This window comes from Mytilus californianus, unplaced genomic scaffold (assembly GCF_021869535.1).
Source record: "Mytilus californianus isolate M0D057914Y unplaced genomic scaffold, xbMytCali1.0.p SCAF_8, whole genome shotgun sequence".
NCBI classification, from domain to species: domain Eukaryota; kingdom Metazoa; phylum Mollusca; class Bivalvia; order Mytilida; family Mytilidae; genus Mytilus; species Mytilus californianus.
In genome coordinates, this window is record NW_026262734.1 from 111273959 (window position 1) to 111300451 (window position 26493).

The 26493-nt window shown below is 32.3% G+C and overlaps 1 protein-coding gene across 1 annotated transcript; it reads left to right on the forward strand.

Annotated features, from left to right (window-relative positions):
* The first annotated feature begins 22186 nt into the window (after window positions 1-22186).
* LOC127712978 (uncharacterized) lies at window positions 22187-26213 on the forward strand. The gene is made up of 3 exons (XM_052219560.1): window positions 22187-22212; window positions 25488-25615; window positions 26062-26213. The coding sequence occupies exons 1-3, from the start codon at window positions 22187-22189 to the stop codon at window positions 26211-26213; spliced, it is 306 nt and encodes a 101-aa protein (XP_052075520.1).
* Window positions 26214-26493: the final 280 nt, after the last annotated feature.

Consider the following 26493-nt stretch of genomic DNA (forward strand, 5'->3'; position numbering starts at 1 on the left):
AATATGTTTTATTTATATACTTGTTTTAGGTAAATCATTGCTAGCACTGCTTGCAATAATCTTCTATCGATTGAGCAAAACATTGTCAAATATAGGAGTACAAGGGGGAAAGTTTTAGAATTTTTATAAAATTTCCGTATGTTTAGCATTGAAACAACAAAAGCGTACAATATCCTTACAGTTAGTTCAAATTACTTTTAGGCAAACGATCGAATGTATCACGAATTCAAAATATCAAAGCTTTTAACAATGATTCCAAATTGATTTGATAGAAAAAAAAAATTTTTACCTAAAGGTTACAGGATTGAAATATAGGAGCTTTTCTAGTACAGTGCTATTGTCCCTGTAAACCACCGCACACATTGGCAAAACTGTAATATTTTGATCTCGCTATCCGGGAAACGTACAAGCTAATTTAGAAAAATAAAAATAATATGATTTTATGTTCGAATGAATTTTCATGCTTCTTTGTTCTGTTTTGTTTTTTTTTTTGTTTCGTTTTTTAGGCCTCCCCCCAAAAAAATAAATAATTCAAAGTTATCGAAATCACGAAAATGATTTTGAATACAATAAAACTATCTTGTTTTTTTTTGCTAGCTTGTTATTATTCATTATCAAACATGTTGTTTAAAAATATCTTTACTCGTACATACGTTTTATTGTATTTGTTATTACAGGGCGATAAAAAATACAGATATCTGAGCTTTCAGTGGACCGCTTTTCTTCCAATAAAAATATAAAGAGAAACAATAAATGTTCCTAATTGCGTAGCTGCAACACTTGAATTATGGTGGTAATAAAGTTCTTATTTTGATTGTTGCACAACAAACACTGCAAGGTTGAAGCAATTGAACCGAGGCTTGGTTTGAATATAATCTTTTACTTTTTTCTCAATTTTCAAACCTGGTGACTTGTACCCCATGCAATAAAATATATTTTGATATATTCAATGAAACATGCATTCGTTGTATAATTCAAATTCAAATGTTAGCTAGATACCTACCTAAGTTTATTCGGTATGTGTACCTTGGAAAGACCTGTATAACTTTTGTTGATCCACTGATATACATTAAAAGAGGAATGGTTAAGATTTCAAAACCCGCCATAAAGCCATCAATGCCTTTCCCAAGTCACAGGAACATCTTCATTATTTGTTTTGTGTCCCATCTACTATTAAATGTTTTTGTTAATTTGAAGAATGTTTCTTTGTTAATTTGAAGAATGTGTTTTTGATTTAAGATCTTTGATATTTTAAATCCTGACTGGTTAAAATACAAACATAATATACACAAGAAACATACAATACATGAAAAAAGTGGTAAACGAGTCAAGTTAATATTAGTAATATATATATGTATATAGATAATTGATCGATGTGGACCACATTTTCGCAATTCCATGGATTGCTTTATAAGGCCTACAACACTAGACAAAGTATCTTTATTGGGATCTAAAGTAGTTTTAAGTTGAGAGTTTGAGTCAAGCTGGTTAAAATTAAGATGATTGGTTTTAATTGCATTTATAAGAGGATTTCTAATATTACTGTTGATTTGGCAATGAAGGAAAAGGTGTTCCTCATCATCTAAAATTTTACAAACTTTACACACTCTGTGTTCTCTTTGAATTTTTTTATATCGACCTATTTCAATTTTATAAATTCGGGATGATTTGGTGCTTGGTATATTATATAGACACCAATAAGAAAATAAAAAGATATGGTATGATTGCCAATGAGACAACTATCTATCAGAGATCAAAGGATGTAGATATAATCAACTATAGGTCACCATAAGGCCTTCAACAATGATCAAATCCTATACCGTATAGTAAGCTATAAAAGGCCACGACATGATAAAATGTAAAACAATTTAAACGAGAAAACCATCGGATGGATTTAAGTACTAAGCATTGAAAGACATTAATGAGAAACAGCGACCAACGACAACCACTGAATTACCAACTCCTGACTTAGGACATGCACATAATTATAGAGAGTGGCTGGGTCAAGCATGTTTTCGATCGATAAATCCAGCCCTAGTCCAATTCATTATGACATCTTGAAAAGGGTATTTTATATTTTTTGCTGTGACACCTTCACATAAAAAAATTAATTGGACTAAACCCTCCCCTAGCCGAATACATTGTTGAAACCAGTCTATTGTCGATATTGTCAAAGACGATATGAAGCCAAATAAGATAAGATAAGATATTTTTTAATATAATACATGAAATAAACAATACAAATATGTAACATTTACAAAGAAATATTTAAAAAAATATATTCTAATTGATTTTCGTTTTCTTTTTCTTTTCTTAAAATCTAGACAGCATGCCTACCAAATAGATATATGTTGGTTATTTTTGTGGTTAGGTTGCTGTCTCATTGACGTATATCTTTTATCTGCTTATACTCATAAAAATACTGTAACAGTTCAACTATAAAGAAATCGAACGGAGACAAATGTCATTTGTTTTCGAGCCATTTTAGAATGTTTTTTTTTTTTTTTTTGTAACCCTGTGTATCCTTTCATTCGTATCAGAAGATCGTGAATGTAAAGCATGGGTTATTACTGTGCGTTTTGCAGTGTGTTTGTTTATTTATAACACATTGGCTAGAGGTATAAGGGGAGGGTTGATATCTCACAAAACATGTTTAACCCCGCCGCATTTTTTACGCCTGTCCCAAGTCCGGAACCTCTATCATTTGTTAGTCTTGTGTGTCATTTTAAATTTTGGTTCATTTGTTTGCTTTGGAGTTGAGTGTGGCGTCCGTATTGCGTAAATTATAGTATACATTATTGTTCAGGGGACAGCTGAAGCCCGCCTCCGGGTGCCGAATTTTCTCACTGCGTTGAAGACACATTGGTGGCCTCGGGCTGTTTTCTGCTCTTTAGTCGGGTTGTTTTTCTCCTTGACATATTCCCCTTTTCCTTTCTCTATTATAATCAGTTGGTAAACATGCACAGGCCATTTTGTATTGAATGTTTATTTTGCATCATTTTATCATGCACAAGGAAACGTATATACATAATTCAAGTCTAAGACTTTGACCTGACAAATATTATTCCAGGAACAAGTGTTGTACACATGCAAATCATATTATATAATTTGTACGTGTATAAGCCTTTGGGGAGGTGGTTCCCGTTGCTATAGTTGACCCTTGACGCGGTTGCCGGTTTTGTATAAGCCCTTTATTGTGTAGATGCTTTTTCGGGTTCTGTGTAAGCTCTTTAGCAGGTGTATGCGGTTTCCGGTTATGTATCAGCCATTTAGCAGATGGGTGTGTTTCCGGTTCTGTATAAGCTCTTTAGATGATGTGTCATTGCTTTTCAACTTTTTATATATATTAGGTTTTTCAAAAGATTTGTCTCAAGGAAATTTCAGACACACGGTGTTGTGTAGACGGACATTATAGCATACATATTACTTGTGTTTGCTTATGAAACAAATAATCACAAAATAAGTGGCTTAACCCTACCACATGCTATAATATGCACCTGTCCAAAGCCAGGATTACCGACCGTGCGAGACCCTCAAGGATAGTATAGGTCTTTAAATCCCCCAATCCCACCCCCACCACCACCTAGTAGTACCAGAAACGTCGTCTGTTATTTTCATTGTTCATTTCTTAGTTCTATATAAATATATATTGAGTGCCAATGAGATAACTCTCCATATAAGTCATAATGTATAAAAAGTTAACAATTATAGGTCAAAGTACGGCCTTCAACACGTTTGTTTTTTTCTTTCTTTTTTTTTAATTCATAAAATAATGATCCTAGTGTAGATGGTAAATCTTTTGTATACGATTCTTCTTGTTTCCTTACAGCTTATTTATGCCGATTTAGAACATACAATTAGGTATTAATAACAATTGTGTATCTGTTGACGTCTAACATAAGTTTAGTTTGATTAAGTTGTGTTACTGTGCAATTGAACTTGTTCCTCACATATTTTTTTCTTCATATATGAAAACTGCGACTATGGAGTTTTGTGTATGGTAATTAGTATGTTTGTAATATTAAGTGTCTCCGTGAAGACTTTGGGGATCAATTATTGTAAAAATAGAAATTGTTAGTTCTGCATCGCTGAAATATAACGTAACTGAAGGATCCCTGTAGAAAACGACCAATTATTTAGATGAATGTACTACATAGCATATAATGTGTAAAAATAAGGTTAATTTGTTTTATTACTTTTATTTTATGTTATTAGTTATTGCATGAACACGATAATAAAAAAAGAAAGGCTAGAGTATTTCCATATATATTAAAATTCAAAGTTTCACAGTGGGATGATTTGAGGTTCTAGCTGTCCAACTGCAATTTTAATATTTCTTAATAAATTCGCATTTTTAGCTCACCGTTCCGAAGGAACGGTGAGCTTTAGCCATCACTTGGCGTCCGTCGTCGTCCGTCGTCGTCGTCCGTCTGGTGTAAACTATTTCAAACATCTTCTCTGAAACTACTGAACCAATTCCAACCAAACTCAAGCTGAATGATCCTTAGGGTATCTAGAATAAAGTTTGTGTTTTATTTTCTGTTTCATTAAAAAACATGGACGCCATGGCTAAAATTAAAACATACGGGTAAAATGCAGTTTTTGGCTAATATATCTCAAACACTGAAGCAATTAGAGCAAATCTGATGAGAGGTTAAAATGTTCATTAGGCGAAGTTCTATCAGCCATGAAATTTTCAGACGAATCTAACAGTCCATTGTAGGGTTGCTTCCACTAAATTGGTAATTTTAAGGAATTTTGCAGTTTTTGGTTATTATCTTGAATATTATTAATGATGAAGATAAACTGTCAACAGCAAAAATGTTCAGCAAAGTAAGATCTACAAATAAGTTAATATGATCAAAATTGTCAAATGTGTCGACACTTAAGGCGTAATTGCCCTTTAAAGACAATTTTTCACAATTTGTTCATCTAGTTTGCTTACTTTAAAAAATCTTCTCCTTTGAAACTGATGAATCAATTTCAGCCAAACTTGGGCTGAATGAGTTTCAGAGTATCTAGTATAAATTTTGTATTTTATTTTCTTGTACGTCAAGAAACATAGCCACTATGGTTAAAATGGAACATAGGGGTAAAATGTATTTCTTTGCTTATGAAGAAAATATTACAGACCCAAAGAACATCTCAATGGAAGTTTTAAGCCACTCATTAATATGTATTAAAAAGCAAAAATAATCATTGATAAAAGATTTAAGCAAAAATTTACAGGTGAGCGATTCAGGCTCTTGAGAGCCTCTTGTTTATATAAGGGTCCAGTTCAAAATTTATTCTTCCTTCTAATTTACTGATCCCTCTTACTCAAATCGACAAGCATAAATAAAGTTTTAACATTCTTAGACTGTTTGCAAAACATGAGTTTGGTCATTGTTTGCAGACAATGCTGGTAAAAAAGTTGAGAACAGAGGAAACTATAGCGTTCTATATATAAAGAATAGAGAAGTAATGAGGAAAATAAGAATAGAGTAAGTGGCCTAAAAAATGAAAGAAGACATAAATTCACCCTTTTTCCTTAATCCAGACTCACATGTAGAGGAAGTTTATGAATCATTATTTACATAACATACAAAAAGCATAATCGACCTGATATTATTAAAATGGGACAAATATAGTACATACCATTTGCTCTATAGGGTATAACTAATTATCATCATGTTAGGATTGTAAATTTTGATGATTAAGACAGGGGCTGAGGACATTGGTCTAGGAATTTGACATCGTTTTATGATAAAGCATAATAAATGCAGGAAATTCAATCATATGCAATGATTGCAAATAGTTGAGGAATTAGTCCATGTTAAGTTTTAACTTCCACTAGATATAAACACCAAATCCAGTAGTTTGATTGGTTGAGTCTGAGTACGATAATCGTACTTCAAATTTTTTTGACCGCAAGCCGGCATTTTGGAACTCATAAAATAACATTTTTGACTGTGACTTTGTATATGTAAGAGAATGATAATCCCTTTCTTCATGATGAAGTACGAGCGTTAGCGTGTACTTATCATGAAGTAAGGGATTATCATTCTCTTACAAACTTAGAATATTATAAAGTGATCACGGCTCAAATGATCTATTGATTGGTTGTATTCAAGAATTAGTTTCATTGTCAGTGCAATGTTTATAATTGATGCATGACTTCTTTTTTCGGCATTTCATTTATGGATTAGTTTTAGTGATGTAAGGACTTTCTTATAATTTGGGAAATATTAAAAAAAAAAATGCATTATAGACAGTAGGGAGCTACCATTTGATTTTTAGGGGGGGGGGGGGGGGGGGGGGGGCTAGGATGAAATTTGAAAAAAAGGCAACTTGGCAAACAAAAAAAGACAGGATGACAATTTATGTAAAAAGTCAGGATAAACTAATAAAAAAAGGCAGGATAAACTAATAAAAAAAAGGCAGGACCAAATAGAGTGAAAAAAAAAGGCAGGACAGAGATTACAACTAAAAGAAAATGCAGGACAACATTTTTCATCCTAGCCCCCCCCCCCCCCCCCCCCCCCCCCCCCTCCCCCATTAAAATCAAATGGTAGCTCCATTAGGTGACACAACAGTACACAGAAAAGGTAGGAATTGTATATGTTTCCTGATTGTGAGTATGAATGTAATTCATGTAATATTTTAGTGAGGAATTATCCTTTTTTTAATTTACAGTTTAAATCAAATATAGATTTGAGTTACAACTAATTTTATTTCACAGCCAATATTTTGGTCCGGCTTTTTAAATCAAATACTATTTCATTATGTCAGGGGAATGTTCAAATAAAATGTCTTTAAAGTTTTAAATATATTCAAAACTTAAACTCAGTTCCTGTTTTTTTTTATCGGAATATTGGAAACAACTATTCTTCCCTACCGCTGGTCCAGTAATTATAGTTTTGGAAAGCTAAAGATTTAAGTAATTTTTTATTTTAAACTTTTTTTTTCTTTTTTTTCATTTTTGCATTGCTTTAACTTGTTTAATTTATTAGTAATTTGAAGTTATTAATATTTTCATAATAACATTAAAGGTACCAATTTTACTGCACAAGTAAAATTCCAACTTATTTTGATTTTTTTGTTTGTTTCACAGTTCAACTTTTAGACAGTTTCAACCACTGTGTGATAAATCCTTTCAATCTGATAAATGTGCTTCGAGGCAGTTGTAACTCATTTATAGAAACTCTTTGTTTTGAACTATAAATAGACCTAAATAATAGGATAATCCCTTATCAAGAACATGATTTACATTCGTGCTTCACAATTTAGAGACATCAAATCTTACAATTTCATTGGTCGAGAGCACTTTGCTATCTTCTAAGTTCAAATATACAGTTGAAGTTAATAAGTTAATCTATGAATTCTTGTCATTTTTAAACTTAAGCTAAATTTACTTTCTACGGAAAAGGGATTGTAGCATAGTGCAGCCAATATATATATCAGCAGCGATTTGTAACGTTGGAGCCTTTCTCGACGGGGTAATTAATCCATAGACGCGTTAAATAATAAGATTGGCAACTGTACGTAAATCTTCATACTTATATCAACAGAACCATTTATTCTACTATACAGTAGAATGCATGTTATGTGGGTTTTGGTAATTTTTTTTATACATGTACACATTTTTCCATATTCATATTGTTTCTCTTCATTATATTTATTTCTATGACATATTTGATCGTTTTATTTACACAAGTTTATCAGTTTGTATACGGAATGGCTGGAATTTGTCGCTATTTTTTCTTTAAAACTAGATTCAAGAGGTAGGACAATTTTCCCAGAATTTATCTCACCTCACACCAAAGCTATCTTATAGTGTTATATTTCATATTCATACTAAGTACTTAGTTGTTAAGACATATAAAGTTGTGTTTTACCGTGGTTTAGTCCGAAAATTACACACACCAGATTTTTTTTGAAATGTTAACATCTTTTGGTTACAATAATGGTTCACCTTGAACACAATGTTCTGAAATAAGTTATACAACGCGTTTAAAAACGTCTTTGAAAGTTAATTTTCTGAATAAAATCATCAAGTTCCTCATCTATTATATTGAAGTAATCTTAGAGCGGTTCAGATCAAACTGGACCTTTCACTTAAAAATTGGTTTTACTTGTGTGTCACCATGACGTTTACATCAATGTTTACTATTTACTGTTCAAATGGCAAGCCATTGTCCGCGTATACATCTGTCACATGGCCTGATATGGCAAAGGGAATGCAACAGCGTTTAACCTATTGTGTGAACGATTGAACAAAGGGTACCATGCTGTGATGTACTAGTTTATATCTAAAATGTAGAAATTTCAGTGGTATTTCTAATCGCAGTGTAGACATAATTGTTGATTGATGATTTTCCTTGATGAGGTTAAACTGTAAATACGTCTTGTCTGTATTTTATGATGACTATGCATCTGTTTTTATCTCATTGTTTCTCTTATTTTGTTGCTCAACTTAGAGGCAATGTTTAAAATACGTTTTATAGAAATTCAGACAGTATAATTGACATCAGTAATGTTTTCAGATCCTAAGGAAGTAGAAGAATTTGTTATCTTCTTTCAAAAGACAAATGTCGTTTTTTACTGGGAAACAGATTTGTCTTTATTTTCAAATTCTAGTAATCAGTGTTTATGTATGTTTTGTTCTGTCCGGCGATCAACACTGTCTTATAAAAGTTTAAGAGGGGTTAGAAGTTTTTTATCCTTCATTGAATTTTGTAAGTAGCTCTAAAAGAATGCACATGAAGCTAAATCTGTCCAACATACATAAACAGGACACAAGGTTAATACTCATATATATTATGATTGCCAGCGAGTTCACCTTTGGTTTTCACATGGCGGAACGTTAACTGTTTGTTGTAATTTGTTGTTACTACAGAATTAATTAATGTATAGTTTTGCTTGTACGCAAATAAGTATTCTCTGAAAATACACCATTGATTAAAGAAAAATATAAACAGAGATGAGATATAATAGAGAATGGAAACGGGTAATGTGTCACAGAGACAACAACCCTACCAAAGAGCAGAAAACAGCCCAAAGCCACCAATAGGTCTTCAATGCAGCGAGAAAATTCCGAACACAGCTGGCCCCTAAACAAAAATGTGTACTAGTTCAGCGAAATGGAAGCCACACTTAACTCCAAAACATACAAATGAACCAAAATTAAAAAAAAACCACAAAAAACACAAGACTAACAAAGGCTAGAGGTTCTGGACTTGGGAAAGACGCACATATGCGGCGAGGTTAAACATGTTTTGTGAGATATCACCCCCCTCCCCCCTAATACCTCTAGCTAATGTGGAATAAACAAACCCACAGCAAAACGCAGCTATGTAATTCTATAAATCTTCAGCACAATGTACCATTTCTCGGAACATTGAAAAAAGCATGGCTTATTAAATATCCCACATGGGTTGCGTTTTTAATCCATCCATAATCATTAAATGCGTTATAAACAGCTGGTACATTTTTTGTTTATTTGTTCGTCTTTGGTTTTTACAATTTGCTTATCCATTTTCTTCTACCATTTATATGTAAAGAATCTCCTATCTTTCCTAGTTAACATCATTTACATCAACAAAATAATATAAAATTCAAATACGATGTCGCATATTCTTGCTTTCTTATTCCTCTTTATTTGCCATTACGATGTCGATAAAAAGGGGACCATGACTGATGACTTTACATATAGAAAGAACACAATTTTCTTTACAGAGTATTGAAAAAGAAACTAGAGAAATTTTGTCTAGCTATACATATCGCATAAACATCATCAGAGAAACAAACTTCATTACCGAATCTCTTACAATACCATATTTCTTTAATCTTGATAGTTAAATTTTGAATTATAACTCTAGAAAAACGCTTCGGACTCATGAAATTTCCAACGTGTTGTTTTCATTTTTTAAAACGCTCGGCAAGCTTCGTGTTTTAAAGTTGTAAATTTAACTGTCTCGAATTAAAAAAATATTGTATCAGACTAAATGCAGTGGTAGAATCTATATGTTTTTGATTTACCTGAAGAAATATTCATTTTATTGCTCTCACCAGTCACTAAATGATGTAATACATGTAAAACTATGATGTAGATGTCAGATACTTTCTTATTTTGCTTTGAACAGCTCTCAAGTAAACATCTCTGAACTGTTTAAATTTATTGTTATCACAACTGGTATAGAAGAAGCACCTCTAGTTTTATCCCATATTCTATGTTGTTAAATGGTAAACTCCCAGATAATTGATAAAACTCCTATGAAAGATGGGTAAAATGTTATCCTTGATACTTCAGATGGCTTCTCATTTAGACGATCAATATAAGTATAGTTTTTTTTACAGTTTGTGCTATTGTTGTATAAGGGTCTAGATGGGGTGTCCTTCATTTCTGTATTCTCTAATTTTTCTAGGTCATTTTTATCTATTTTGTTACTGTTTGTCCTTTATTCTTTATATTTAAGCACCCCATTATTTTATTTTCTTTATTTCGTTGTCCAATTTTTTTCTCTTTTCTTTATTTTTTTGCCCATATTCTGTAGATTTGGCCAATTATTCTCTATCTATAAACACAGGTTCTATAAACCCCATCCAGACTCTCGTATATTAACACAGGACATTGCTAATGACGATTTTTTTTTAATAGACAGATATAAGCACTTCTTAAGACTATCATGTATAAAATGGTGACAATTACGTTAATATAATCTACTACTCTGTGCCACTTATTTCAAGTAACCTTCCTGAGGATTTTCATTATAAATAGATTTCATGGCGACAACAGACAACTCGACTTAATGATTGTTCCATTTATTGCTTCTTATTATACACCGCGTTTAAAAATGTCATTAAAACATCATTGTCTGCTTCCAGTCTATTAAGAACTGTTATACTTATTATTTAAGATGTTAGGCTGAATTAATTTGTATTTTTTTTTGTTGTTGATTTTTTTATAATTTGCCATTTAAGTATCTTAATCGTTGTGAGAAGTGTCATCGTTGAAACACTTAAATGAAAATAACGTTTCCCTATTGGTTGAATACCAATTGTTTTGAGACTCCTGTTCATATCTAAGAATTATTTACACAATATCAAAATAAGACATTTTTGCACTTTTTTTTTAGTATTTCCTTAATTCATTAGGATGTATGAACGCCTTTAACAAATTTGTAAGACAAAAGTAAAATAAAAATTAAAAAAAAACAGGCTAATGTCTCCTGGACATCTAAATCAGTGTATATAAGGTGCGAATCCAGTTAGTTCATTTTCACTGTTGTATGCGAGTATTTCTATTGTAGAATAAAGGATGATGGGAAACACTGCGTTTGTTTACTCTTTGAAAATACAAAATAATAGATTTGAATGTATGTTTTAACAGAATTTCATTAGAATATAACTTTTTAATGTATAATAACAGGATTAAAGTCCCAAAAAGTGTTATTTAAGCAGCAGAGTCCATAATATTGATTACTGAATGCGATTCATTTTAACTATAGATGCGATGAATTATCACTGCAAGTGCAATCATTTCTGATGTGGAATTTTTGGAAGTGCGATGAATTTTCATTGTCGTTTTATATGATTATTCGACATACAACAACTAAAAATAGTTTTTAAATGACTTTCTGCTTCTTCTGCTTCTGCCAGATAATGGCCACAATCAACAAACTGATTATACTTTAATATTGATGATATTTACAATTTGAAATGCAAGCTAGTCGTAGATGCTTACTTGAATATACACGGGTATAACCACGTTCATATCATGAATATTCAAATATTATTGCCGTGAGTTTGCTATTAGCTTGTCATGGATCCGAAAATTTACTGGAGCAGAACATCTATGAATATAACGTTTTTCTACGACAAATTTTCTTTGAAAAGTTTTATAACTCGCTTAAAAAAGCTTTGAACAGTTGTCACGCCGTGTCATACATATTTCTACCGTATTGATAGGCTTTTGCAAAGTTTTTCAAGTAAATGTCTTCAAATAAAATTTAAACAACGGGTTTCTCATTCGTATTATGTATTTTAACAACAACAAAGCACAAAATACACGGTCGCATTTAGTGAAAGAGCCGACAAACTATGCTCTATTTGTAGTTTAATCGAGACTGAGTTACACATAGTGTTTGTTTCGCGATGTTTACAAGTAATTCTCAGACCTGTCTATTTAAAAATAGTCACATGGTGTTCATGTAATATAAATGATATACAATGCTGCCAGGAGCAGTAAACTTTGTTTTCATAAACATTGAATACTTAACTGAACAGTTAGTCAATTAGTCTTTGGTGTAAATATAAGAACAGTATATCTACCAACATTGCTTCGCGATGTAGCGATTAGCGTCTGGAATCAACTGTACGGCGATTATACCCCGTGGTATAGAACCATTTAAACATGTAATAATAAACTGTTTTCAATATTTCTTTGTATTCTCACAATTGCGTATTGGCTTATTTGTAACAGTTACACCGACGTATAAGAAATTCAAGCATATTTAAGGTGACTCGACTGTTGCTCGAACTTTCTTTACTGTATAAGATTTATTCACAATGGCATGATACATATTAATGTATTTTAATTTTAATTTAATTATCCAGTCATCCAAGCGTCAATTGTTTGTGCAAGATGAAAACGTTTCCACTCATTCAATCGTGAAATGAAGATCGTTTTGTGAAAGCTCTTTGTTATCTCAAAATGCATCCATTAGAGCTATTTTCCTAACGCTTGTAGTTTAAAGGTTTGGTTGGCTTGCTTGCTTTGTTTGTATAAACGTTTGCTCAATTTTAATTACAATGTTTAGGCAACATTTACACAATCAAGGCCAACCACACCTTTTAACTACAAGCATTAGGAAATTAGCTCTAATGACGTTTAATTTATTAGTATGCGATGTAGATTTAGACCGAAACAGAAACTTTGCTTTTCCGGTGACGTGGATTGGCTTAACTGTCCAAGATATATATATTTAATGATGACGTTTCATAGGAAAGAATAAATTTTATCCTACATATAGATCAGGACAAATTATTTGAGAAAATAGAATTGACTATATTAGCAATAGATACCATGTTTAAGGAATTTATTGATATATTACCTCAGACTTTCACTCAATAAGTATGCATATATAATCAATCCTCCTGACTTCAAAAATTTTGTTAGAGAGTCGGCTGAATTAAGACTTTATATAATGAAAATTAATTAATTTCCTTCTGTGAAAATGCATCGCATATACAATAGAAATGAATCGCCCTACAGTGAAAATGAGAGTCTAGTATCATTATTCGACAGTAAACATGAATCGCATAACGAAAACAGCATAGTGGAATTTGATTCAATATCAACAAGCTGAATAACAAAACCTGTTTTAAGTTAAAGTACATTAATAATTATGTTAAAAGGTACATTTTTCTGCAAATGAAACTTAACTGCTACTTTAAAATCTCTTGCACGCTCTGTTCGTGAACTATACTTAATATTTATCTATTTGTGTATCAATTTTGCACCTGGATGGCTGTAGGCGCGATGAAAACCCGTCCGCATCCCATACCTATATCATGAATTTATAAAAATAGTACACATTATATATTATTTCTTATTTTATTCAAAAATCTTGAATTTGTCGTCTGTTTATTTATCATTCTACATCAGCAATTCATCACGGATACAGTAAAAATGACATTTTAGGATTCGCACATTACATACACTGTAAATGATGTTATTTGGTGAATTTGTGGTACTTATTAATTCTCTTTTTAATCTAAGTAACTTTGTCGGAATCTATCGTCTGTCTTGTATCAACATTAAGTATTATCAAAATCAAATTAAATTAAAAACGTGTACAACTGTGCATCTCATGAAGATTTCAATGCAGCATATGCGCACATTTGCATGGACGGTTTTCAACATTTGACCATTTTAAAATGATGGTACAGTATAAAAATTAGTGTTTGAAAAGAAATCATTTGATCAACCTTGATTTTTTTTCACATTTTACAATGTTTAATTGTGAATCATCTGACTTCATCATATAATGTGGCGAGTCAGATTGGGGATGTTCAATTCCATTGCCTATTACGTCAAATAACGCATACCTACCCACCAGATCCTCTTTCCAGTGGCAGTCCAAATATACCAACTCTATCCCGATAGGAATGCCTTGCTGAACCTATTTATTGTTGGATGGGTTCTCGCCATAGATATTCAAGAAATATTTGCCACTGTACATTAACCAAATGATGACTCCCACATGCATTTGTCATGTGTTCATTTATACGTTTTTAACGACATTTGTTCTGCACGTTCATATTACATTAAGGCGGGCTATTGCTTCGTATGTATGAACGATATATTTAAGAACACATTAGCATGATTAGCGAGAGTATTTACAAATTTACCTTGCTAGGTATTACACCCACCTTAACAAAAACAATCTTAAGAACATCCTTTTAATGGGGCTTTAATGACTAGCATCAAAGACATATCCATACTTGTATACCTCCAAATAGTTCTTATTTTCTAATTAAATACAGGTATAACAGGCCACGAAATGAACCAACTTCTGTAAGAAAGCAATAATGGATTTATAATAAAAGACAAGTACACCGTATGACTTGCTCATTTTCGTTATGTAACTACCACATGTCTCTCACTTTTATGCGTTGAATCACTTGTTTGTAATTTTTGGGTCTATTTGCCTCCTCTGTCATTGTTAATTTCGTTCTTTGTTGTCATTTTGGATGTTTTTACTGATATAAATGTCTACAACAAGCGTTTATCTTATAAAAACCACATCTATGCAATCATTTTCCATAATATCTATAATATTAAAGGAACAGATTTTGGGATTGTTTTAATAGAAAAAATGGAAAAATAAGTGACTCAAACTGAAAGAGATAGAGTTTAGATTGTACATGTTGTTCTCGAATTTTGAACCTAGCATCTCTAACAAGCATCATTCGCGTTTATTTGCAAATTCATTTACTATGCACTTTTGAACGCGGTTTGATACCGTCAGTTGAATATTCTGGAATTATGTGCCGTCTTTTTAATTATCCTCTCGATCATCCATTTTTAGATAATCTTCTTAATAATGTTATCCTTGAAGAGCAGCATATATTGTCATACAATGTTACTTTAATTACAAATAAGAGTGTTCAGAATATGACCCTTGAAAAAAAAATTCAGAAAAAAACCGTACTGTGAATTAAAAAAAAACTTTTCGATGGTCTGTCACATTAGCACAAGTAAAGTTACAATAGAGTTTTTTGACATTTAGATGTCAATTGGTTTTTGTATCATTGTGTTTATAATTATAGAAATATCGTCTCCTATACTTTCACCAAAGAACTATGGGCGAAGCGTAATATTAAAAAAAAATGGTTTTTGGTGTTTTCTTCGCGGGCCACGTTTAAGGAAGCAATTAATATAGCTAGATATTGTTCTAACTAACTTTTCAGACAATGAAGGGATAATATAAAATTTTAGTATAAGCTTAAATTGTAAGAAAATGAAGGCTTATTAATTATTAAAAATGCTACATAATCCTTTAATTTGATCTATGCAATAAAATTGAACTTTTTCATTCCATGTCATAATACTTAAGGACGTTCAGCAACCAACAATCAATCATAATACGTAAAAGTTGCACAATTTGATATATTGAACTCGCGATTTTTTTAACGGATAATTTAGTTAATAATTATGAATACCAAGTTTCCGTAATACAATTCTCGAACATCATTTCAACATTTGAGAATTACAAACTGAGCTAAAACACTCACTATGAAACTAAGGTATTTGGGACTATACAAAAATAAACAGATGTGGTACGATTGCCCTCCCTACCGGCTACCAAAAGACGGGAATGAACACCAACCATAGGTTATTGCACTGCCTTCAACAATGGGCAAAACTGGTATCGTATATAGTAAGAAGTCAAAGGTCTCTGCATGGAATAGGAAACAAGTAAAAAGAGAACATAAGCGGCCTGATGTATACTCACATAGCTGTTCCAAAACACAACAACGCCCTTTACAACGGTGGGTTCGAGTTTCCTGTCACGGAATCCATATATTACGAATTGCAGAACTCAACTTCACGTTACTAGGTATTGATACGCATTTTCCGAAGAGTAAACTTCATACACATAGTTTTAATAGTATAAATTTTGGCGTAAATTTTTCATATTTACCTGATGTTGCTCAAAATCATTTTGTTATCACTTTCTAAATGCCAACGTTCTCTCGCTTATTTCTGATCCAAAGGTCGCAAATAGCTGAAAGATTAGTTTGGTTAATGTAACTAATTAGTTTACGTCATTAATAGCTCTATTTCCTTGCCAAGTGGATAAGTTATGGAAAAGAACTTGCGAACTTTCCGTTCTAACAATTAAAAACTATGAATCAATTGTCAAAGAACTTTTAACAACGACCTCGTTTGACCTATTTGTACAGTGACGTCAATCAGCGCTTTACAGCTGTCGAACCAGACGTCATAAAGTATTTCTCCGTGATGTAGTATAGGTAAAAAATGTCTGCACATGATTAAGTTTTATCGTGGCACTATGTGAAACTTTTTCATTTGGATTACATAAATATTTTGTGTCTTATGTGATAAATATCAAGGTTGTTGATGAACATAATCTGATTAAGATAAAAGTAAGAACCAGTTGGTACAAGCTATATTCATCAACGCAAATGTTGAATTTATTAATAACGTCATACAGAAGTATTTATGTATAAATAATATGATAATGCTCAACACATTTTCTCAATTTTCACCATCTAGACAACCACAAATCAAAACATTTTTTAAAAGGTTGAAATATTAGTAGTGCGTCGACAAAAGATCACAGCATATTTTTCTTTTCGTCTCATTTGTAATTGGAGAATAAAGTTCACAGAAAGTAGGGTGGGGTTAAAGTTTCAACCTCTAAACCTGCTCCCTTATCCGCTAATGATTAAAATAGGTGCGATATGATTGTCAGTGAGACAACAATCAACAAAATAGATAGGAACGAGAAAAAAAGTATATTAGCTGATCTAAAATGTGCTAGTTTTTTAAATTAGTTATTTCCATTAAATAAATGTTTGCTTATAAGACCAGCTCCTCGCAGTGTTTCTTAAATAGCAATTTTCTTAACATCTGTATAACTTTGTAATGGAGGACATATATGTATTCATTGAGGAAATATGAAGGCCGAAGTAAATCATCGAATTTTAATGGAGAAAATATATATGTACCAATTTTTATACGCGTCTTCTTTATAGAAAAAACTGAGTGCACATGATACATGTATGAACTATGGTAGTAGTGTTTCAGGTTTTGATATTCTTATAATATATTTTCCCTTTTTATGCAACTATTTCGTATGTTTTGGCGCTTAGCATTTTCGATGAAGGTTTGTACAAAAAAACTGCTAGCGCTTGAAACCAAATAAATGTAGTATGCCGTGCTTTGGTTTTTGTCGAGCCCTAACGTCTAATGACATTATGGATTGTGATGGCATTTCAAATAAAGATTAAACTATCTCAGTTCAGACTGTATGCATTTTTATCTTTTGCATGTCAAAGGGACAGATTTAAAAACTATTATAGACAGATGAGTAAAACCTGTTCTGATTGGCCATGCTACATTGATATTCATTGTTTGATTACATCCATGTACTATATGGTAAACTCATCTAGGTCACGTGTTACGTTTACAACATAGACGCAGACGTATATTTGGCGCTTTAGTTACTGTTAACAAGAAGCCTCGTCTGAACGTGAATCACGTGACGTGAAGAAATATGTTGAAGTGATCATTCTAGTTGTACCTTTTAATATCTTCTTTATTTTCCACTACTTTTCAAGCAAACCAACTGTTGTTTTAACTTTTTCTCGAGACTTGTACTCGTATTACTTAAATTAGAATAACATTTATATTATTTGTTTTCTTTCTCGATATATTTTCAATCATTGTTTGATTATGTTTTTTGGCATATAATAACGCATGTTTCTTTATCTAAATGCATTTAATATATTCATTATTCAGGGGCGGATCCAGCCATTTTTAAAAGGGGGGTTCCAACTGTATGTCCCCATTCAAATGCATTGATCGTCAAAAAAAGGGGGGTTCCAACCCCCGTAACCCCCCCCCCCCCTGGATCCGCCACTGTTATTTCTGTTTCTAATAACCATATCTCTAACTGTTAATGACGTCTTCACACTAAATCCATTGGATGCTGGATGTGCACTGATTGATATTTTAGTCTTAAATACATGATTTATTTATCAGTTGTTATTGGCTTTAAACTTGCTGTCAGTAAATAAATTCATCATAGATACCAGGATGTAAATTTTATATTTGCGAGTACTCTCAGATCTTTACGTGGTGTCCTTTTTGTTGAGGGATGTATAGATATGCTGCCACGTCCGGTCTGTGTTTTCGTTGGATGTTTTCTGCTTTGTATCGATCTGATGAGTTAAGCCCTTTTCAACTGATTTTTATAGTTTGTTGTACTGTTACACCACTGTTCCAGGTTAGGGGGAGGGTTTGGCACCAGCAAACTACTTTAACCCCGCCACATTATATATGTGCCTGTCCCAAGTCAGGAGCATGTAGTTCAGTGGTTGACGTTGGTTCATGTCTGTCATATTTTTTTTTCGTAAATTGTTTTGTTATAAATTAGGCCGTAAGTTTTCTCAATTGAATTGTTTCAAGTTTTTCATGTCGAGGCCTTTTATAGCCGACTATACGGAATGGGTTTTTCTCATTGTTGAAGGCCATACTGTTGACTATAATTGCTTATATCCACTTCATTTCAACTTTGGTGGATAGTTGTCTCATTTGCAAGCATACCACATGCATCTCCTTTTTTATATATATACCTGGAACATCTGATAATCGCTATAACCTCCCTTTAATCGCAATCTGGCAAAGAAAGACAATTCTTCTTACAAGAATAAAATATATATTATGATACGAAATTCCAAAAGCAAAATTTTTTGTCGAACTAAACTGAAAGGCACATTGTTAATGAATAATAGTTCAGTATGAAATGTCTTAATATGATTAAGTTTTTGATTGATTGTTGTTTGCTTAACGTCCAGTGGCAAATATTTCATGCATGTTCAAAACGATATGTTCAATTGGATTGAAACGGATATACCTAATAAAAGTTGACACTTTTTATGCCCCCGCCGAACGATATGTTTAATTGGATTGAAACGGATATACCTAATAAAAGTTGACACTTTTTATGCCCCCGCCGAAGCGGAGGGGGCATTTAGTTTTACCCTTGTCCGTCCGTCCGTACGTCCCAAAATTGGTTTCCGGTCTCTAACTTAAGTTTGCCTCAACCAAATGTTTTTTTTAAAAATTATACACAATGTTTATTACCACAAAACACAGATCAAGTTTGAATTTTGGGGGCGTCACTTTAACCATTCTAGAGTTATGCCCCTTTATAAATGGAAAAATTGCAAAATTTTTCATTTCCGTTCTCAAACTTAAGTTTGCCTCATCCAAATGTTATGAAACTTATACACAATGCTTATTACCACAATACACAGATCAAGTTTGAATTTTGGGGGCGTCACTTTTACTGTTCAAGAGTTATGCCCCTTTACAAATGGAAAAATTGCTAAATTTTTCATTTTTTTTCCAAAAATATAAATGTCATTATTCAAGTAATTTTTAAAATTGGAGTTATCTTCCTTTGTCCATGATTATAGTTAAATCAACTACAATCAATGCTTTATACAATGCAATGTTTAATTTTGCCTTCCACTGATAAATAAAGGCAACAGTAGTATACCGCTGTTCGAAATTCATAAATCGATTGAGAAAAAAACAAATCCGGGTTACAAACTAAAACTGAGGGAAACACATCAAATATAAGAGGAGAACTACGACACAACAGAAACACAACATTAAAATGTAAAACACACAGAAACGAACTATAATATAACAATGGCCATTTTCCTGACTTGGTACAGGACATTTTAAGAAAAAAATGGTGGGTTGAACCTGGTTTTGTGGCTAGCCAAACCTCGCACTTTTATGGCAATGTTAAATATAACACTAAAATGACACCATTACATGACATGAATACAGTACAACATTACGGACAGAGAATTACGCAAATAAACAATACAATATAGTACATTTGGACAACGAAACAACAGAAACACTGAAGTGAACAAACATCAAACGACAATGCAACACACACAGAGACAAACTATACGATAACAATTGCCATTTTCCTGACTTGGTACAGGACATTTTTAAGAAAAAAAATGGTGGGTTGAACCTGGTTTTGTGGCTAGCCAAACCTCCCGCTTTTATGGCAATGTTAAATATAACATTAAAATGACAACATTACATGACAGGACTACAATACAAATAAATGGGAGCACATATAGGACAGAGAAACATACGAATAATAGCTAACAAAAGGTACCAGGTTTAAAATTTAATACGCAAGACGCGCGTTTCGTCCACACAAGACTAACCAGTGACGTTCAGATAAAAAAAGTACGAAAGCTAAAACAAGTACAAAGTTGAAGAGCATTGAGGACCAAAAGTTCCAAAAAGTTGTGCCAAATACGGCTAAGGTTATATGTCTGGGATAAGAAAATCCTTAGTATTTAGAATAATTCATACTTTTGCAAACAGTAAATTTATAAAAATTACTGTATAATAGATATACATGACAACACCGAAGTGGTGACTAACTACAGAATAAAAACGGATACATAAAACAACATAAACCAGCACATAAAAATTCACAGCCGAGTTAGCCAAAATGATCAACGCAAAAAAAGTGACGTCACATTTGAATTTCTGAAATTTCCCCAAAATAGGATAGAATTAGCATAGAATTCAAGATTTAGCTTATAATACACATAAAATACAGATCAAGTTGAATTTGGGTAGTGTCACTTTAACCATTATTGAGTTATGACCCTTTATAAATCGAAAAATTGTAAAATTTTTAGTTTCCATTCTGTAACTTAAGTTTGCCCCCAACCAAACATTATGAAACCTATACACAATACTCAAATATTGTTTCTGTTCTCTAACTTTAGTTTTCCTCAACCAAATGTTATAAAACTTATACACAACCGTTCTAGAGTTATGCGTGTTTACAAAAAGAAATATTGCTGAATTTTTCGTTTCTGTTCACTACTTAAGTTAGCCTCAACCAAATGTTATGAGACTTACACACAATGCTTATTACCACAAAACTCAGATCAAGTTCAAATTTGGGTAGCGTCACTTTTACCGTTCTTCAGTTATGTCCCTTTATAACTATATGATATGCAAGCGGGGGCATTATCTGTGTCCACATGTGGACACAATCCACATTTATTTTTTATATAAAGTGAAAACGTATTTGCAAAATAATGTTTTTATTGAAAGCATCCTGCCGACTTCATGAAAAATATGTGGACCTTTATAAAATTAGAAATAAGAAATGATATACTTAATTGACTGGTAATAGGTTTTGATACACTATTATGAAAGGGCCTCACATCTTGAATTACTTAACAATAAATAAGAATCCAGCGAAATATAGTTTACAACATATTTGTACAGAGTTAGTAGTGTAATATACAACTATATAACACTGATAACGAGATACACGTGTGAAATAATCATCTAATCAGGTGTTTGTTTATTATATATTGTTGATATTTATTATAACAAACAACTGCAAGACGTACAGACAGTGTTGTGTGCATATTAATCATACATGTTTGTTGCTAACTGACCAACGGAATTAATTATGATACAGCTATGTTTTCATCTTCCCAATTTACAGACCTGTCAATCATCTCGTACTATTGACGTTTGTCTGACGGGTAATTGGTCAACCTAAATATGCCACACGGGTTAACGTCATATTACTGTGATGAAAATTACAAATGATTAAAGGAATAAAAAATTGAGAAAAATAATAACTGTACAAGATGGAAAAAAAGATAGCAAATCTTTAAAGTATGACAAGTCCAGAGTAACTGTACAAGATAGAAAAAAGATAGCAACTCCTTAAAGTATGACAATTCTAAAAGTAACTGTACAAGATGGAAAAAAGATAGCAACTTTTTAAAGAATGACAGAAAAAAGATAGCAACTCTTTAAAGTATGACAAGTCTGAGTAACTGTACAAGATAAATAAAGATAGCAACTCTTTAAAGTATGACAAGTCTGAGTAACTGTACAAGGTATAAAAAGATAGCAACTCTTTATTGTATGACAAGTCTGAGTAACTGTACTAGATAGAAGAAAAGATAGCAACTCTTTATTGTATGACAAGTCTAAGTAACTGTACAAGATAGAAAAAAGATAGCAACTCTTTAAAGTATGACAACTCTAAAAGTAACTGTACAAGACAGAAAAAGGATAGCAACTCCTTAAAGTATGACAATTCTAAAAGTAACTGTACAAGATAGAAAAAAGATAGCAACTCTTTAAAATATGACAATTCTAAAAGTAACTGTACAAGATACAAAAAGGATAGCAACTCTTTAAAGTATGACAAGTCTGAGTAACTGTAAAGGGTATAAAAAGATAGCAACTCTTTATTGTATGACAAGTCTGAGTAACTGTACAATATAGAAAAAAAGATAGCAACTCTTTAAAGTATGACAATTCTAAAAGTAACTGTACAAGATAGAAAAAGGATAGCAACTCCTTAAAGTATGACAATTCTAAAAGTAACTATACAAGATTTAAAAAAGATAGCAACTCTTTAAAGTATGACAAGTCTAAGTAACTGTACAAGATAGAAAAAAGAGAGTAACTCTTTAAAGTATGACAATTCAAAAAGTAACTGTACAAGATAGAAAAAAGAGCAACTCTTTAAAGTATGACAATTCTGAGTAACTGTACAAGATAGAAAAAAGATAGCAACCATTAAAAGTATGACAATTCTGATTAACTGTACAAGATAGAAAAAAGATAGCAACTCTTTAAAGTATGACAATTGTAAAGTAGTTTCTCTATTTATATCTTACTTGACTTTACTTTGAAACTGTCAGTTAACGTCGAATAACAAACATCAAAGGCAAATCAGATAAAAAGTGTCACCATCCTTGATCAGACATCTCACTTATTGCTTTGATTTTCGAAAGTAAAGAACATTTGATGAACATATAAACTTTTTTCCTCTAGAATATGTTTCTATTCTGAGTTTTTAAGTAACAACACCTGCTGTTTGCATTTCTGTACAATTATGATTATGTTTTTTGTCCAGAATAGTTGTCATTTTTCTGACATATGTTTCTGTTTGAACGTTGTATGTTTCACATGGTCTATGGTAATCATTGTAATTTTAATTATATTATTATTACCACATCATAATAACAGATAATTAATGCGAAAACTACGGTTATAAGTAATATCTACTGGACATTACATAAAATTGCATTTATGGACAGTAAAATATCACATACGTCTAATGGATTCCAACAGAGTAACATTTTATTACTGTATAAAAATAAGAAGATGTGGTATGATTGCCAATGATACAACTATCCACCACAGACCGAATGACGTAGAAGTAAGCAACTATAGGTCAATGTACGGCCTTCTACAATGAGCAAAACCCATATCGTATAGCAAGTTATTAAAGGTCTCGACATGACACATGTAAATCAAGTCAAAGAGAAAACGAACGACCTGGTTTATGTACAAAACAATAAACGAAAAATAAATATGATATACAGCAACAAACGAAAACAAATGAATTATAGGCTCCTGACTTAGAATAGGCACATATATGTTTGTCCAATGTTGAATTTGTACGAAAGATGAAAACGAGGCGATGTGTTTTTCCGACCAACATACAAATGCTGCTGACTTTTTTTTTTTTATCTTATCATTGATTATTTAAATGGTTGGCTTCACACGATTTCAATCTATCGTGTTATTTGCTACTAATAAACAAAATATTCAGCAACATCTGTTTTTCTCAATTTCAAATCTTAACTATACTTCTTGTAAAATATTTTGAAAATGATGATATTTCTGATATATTGTTTAATTATACAGTTACACATTTCTATAATCCATATGCAATGACTAGCATGTCAACACTGAGGTTGTGTGTTCGAACCCCGCTCCTGGCAGGTGTGGTCCGTTCGACTCTATTTCTTGATTGACTAGGATTGTTAGTTTTCTTACCGAAGGTATGTGGTATTCTCTTGGCAAAAAAAAACTGGTCGCTATAATATAGCAAATAGCATTGAAAGTGGCGTTAAACTATTAGAATTAATCAATCCATCAATCAATCAAAATTTCTTATTTTATCAAATACTTGTATCTTAAAACAATCACATAGACCTTTTTTTTTATTATTCAATGATTATGCATTATTGTTGAATGGAGAAGAAGTCAGTTGTTATTTCAAATATCAGCAGGGACATTCGTCACCCCGCCACATTCTTTATCTGCCTGTCCAAAGTCAGAAGCCTGTAGTTCAGTGGTTATCGTTGGTTCAAGTCTGTCATATTTGTTTTTTGTAAATTGTTTTGTTATGAATTAGGCCTTTAGTTTTCTCAATTGAATTGTTTCACATTTTTATGTCGGGGCCTTTTATAGCCGACTATACGGTATGGGTTTTTCTCTTTGTTGAAAGTCGGATGGTTGCCTATAATTGCTAAAATCCACTTCATTTGAACATGTGGATAGTTGTCTAGTTGGCAATCATATCACATCTCCTTATTTTTATGTTAAGTTATTATTTTGTGGATTTCTTTCTTTCTTTCTTTCTTTTGTTCAGTCTTCCTTTGGTTTAGTTGTCGTTATCAGTACTTCCATAGACTCAAAGTTATAATTTCATTTTATAAGAGTGCGATATTTATCTATAAGAACATGATGTATTTTTGTATATTGTTTTCTCACAATCTTAAGTTCATGCATCATTTACGAACTGAACCCTGTCTCGTGTTTATCTCATCAGAGGTTGTCGATGGCTAATTTCTTTTTTGAAAGTTTTTTTTATCTTGGTATAATGGTAGATCTCATCACTGTTGGATTAATTCATAATTTATCTAGACATATGGAGACTAAGAGATCAGTCCAATACAGCGTGTCTGTTAGTCCATTGTAAAGACTAAGAGATCAGTTCAATACAGCGTGTCTGTTAGTCCATTGTAAAGACTAAGAGATCAGTCCAATACAGCGTGTCTGTTACTCCATTGTAAAGACTAAGAGATCAGTCCAATACAGCGTGTCTCTTACTCCATTGTAAAGACTAAGAGATCAGTCCAATACAGCGTGCCTGTTAGTCTATTGTAAAGACTAAGAGAAAAGTTATAGTTTCATTTTGTAAGGAGTGCGATATTTATCTATAATAATAATAAGAACATGATGTATTTTTGTGTAGATGACATCTCTCCGTCTTTTTTTATATTCATTCTGTATTCAATTGGTTTTTTTTTTTTGGTTTTTTGTTTTTTGTTTTGCTTTTTTGTATCGACTACATTTTTGAAAAAAGTGACCCATTTCTGTCATTATCTTTTTCAAATAACTATACAAATTACGACTGCCTCATACCCTTCCCAAATAACTATACAAATTACGACTGCCTCATAGCCTTCCCAAATAACTATACAAATTACGACTGTCTCATACCCTGCCCAAATAACTATACAAATTACGACTACCTCATACCCTTCCCAAATAACTACAAATTACAACTGCCTCATACCCTTCCCAAATAACTATACAAATTACGACTACCTCATACCCTTCCCAAATAACTACAAATTACAACTGCCTCATACCCTTCCCAAATAACTATACAAATTACGACTGTCTCATACCCTCCCCTAATAACTATACAAATTACGACTGCCTCATACCCTGCCTGAATAATTATACAAATTACGACTGCCTCATACCCTGCCCGAATAACTATACAAATTACGACTGCCTCATACCTTGCTCAAATAACTATACAAATTACGACTGCCTCATACCTTGCCCAAATAACTATACAAATTACGACTGCCTCATACCCTGCCCAAATAACTACACACATTACGACTGCCTCATACCCTGCCCAAATAACTATACAAATTACGAATGCCTCATACCCTGCTTAAATAACTATACAAATTACGACTGCCTCATACCCTGCCCTAATAACTATACAAATAACGACTGCCTCATACCCTGCCCAAATAACTATACAAATTACGACTCCTCATACCCTGCCTAAATGACTATACAAATTACGACTGCCTCATACCCTGCTGAAATAACTATACTTGCCTCATACCCTGCCCAAATAACTATACAAATTACGACTGCCTCATACCCTGCTCAACTAACTATACAATCACGACTGCCTCATACCCTGCCCAAATAACTATACAAATTACGACTGCCTAATACCTTGCGAAAGACAATTCCATCAAAAACTTGCAAAGAATTATAGATAGAACCAAAATTACTGTCATGTAAAATCAATGTCAGAAGAATAATCGGTTAACTAACTT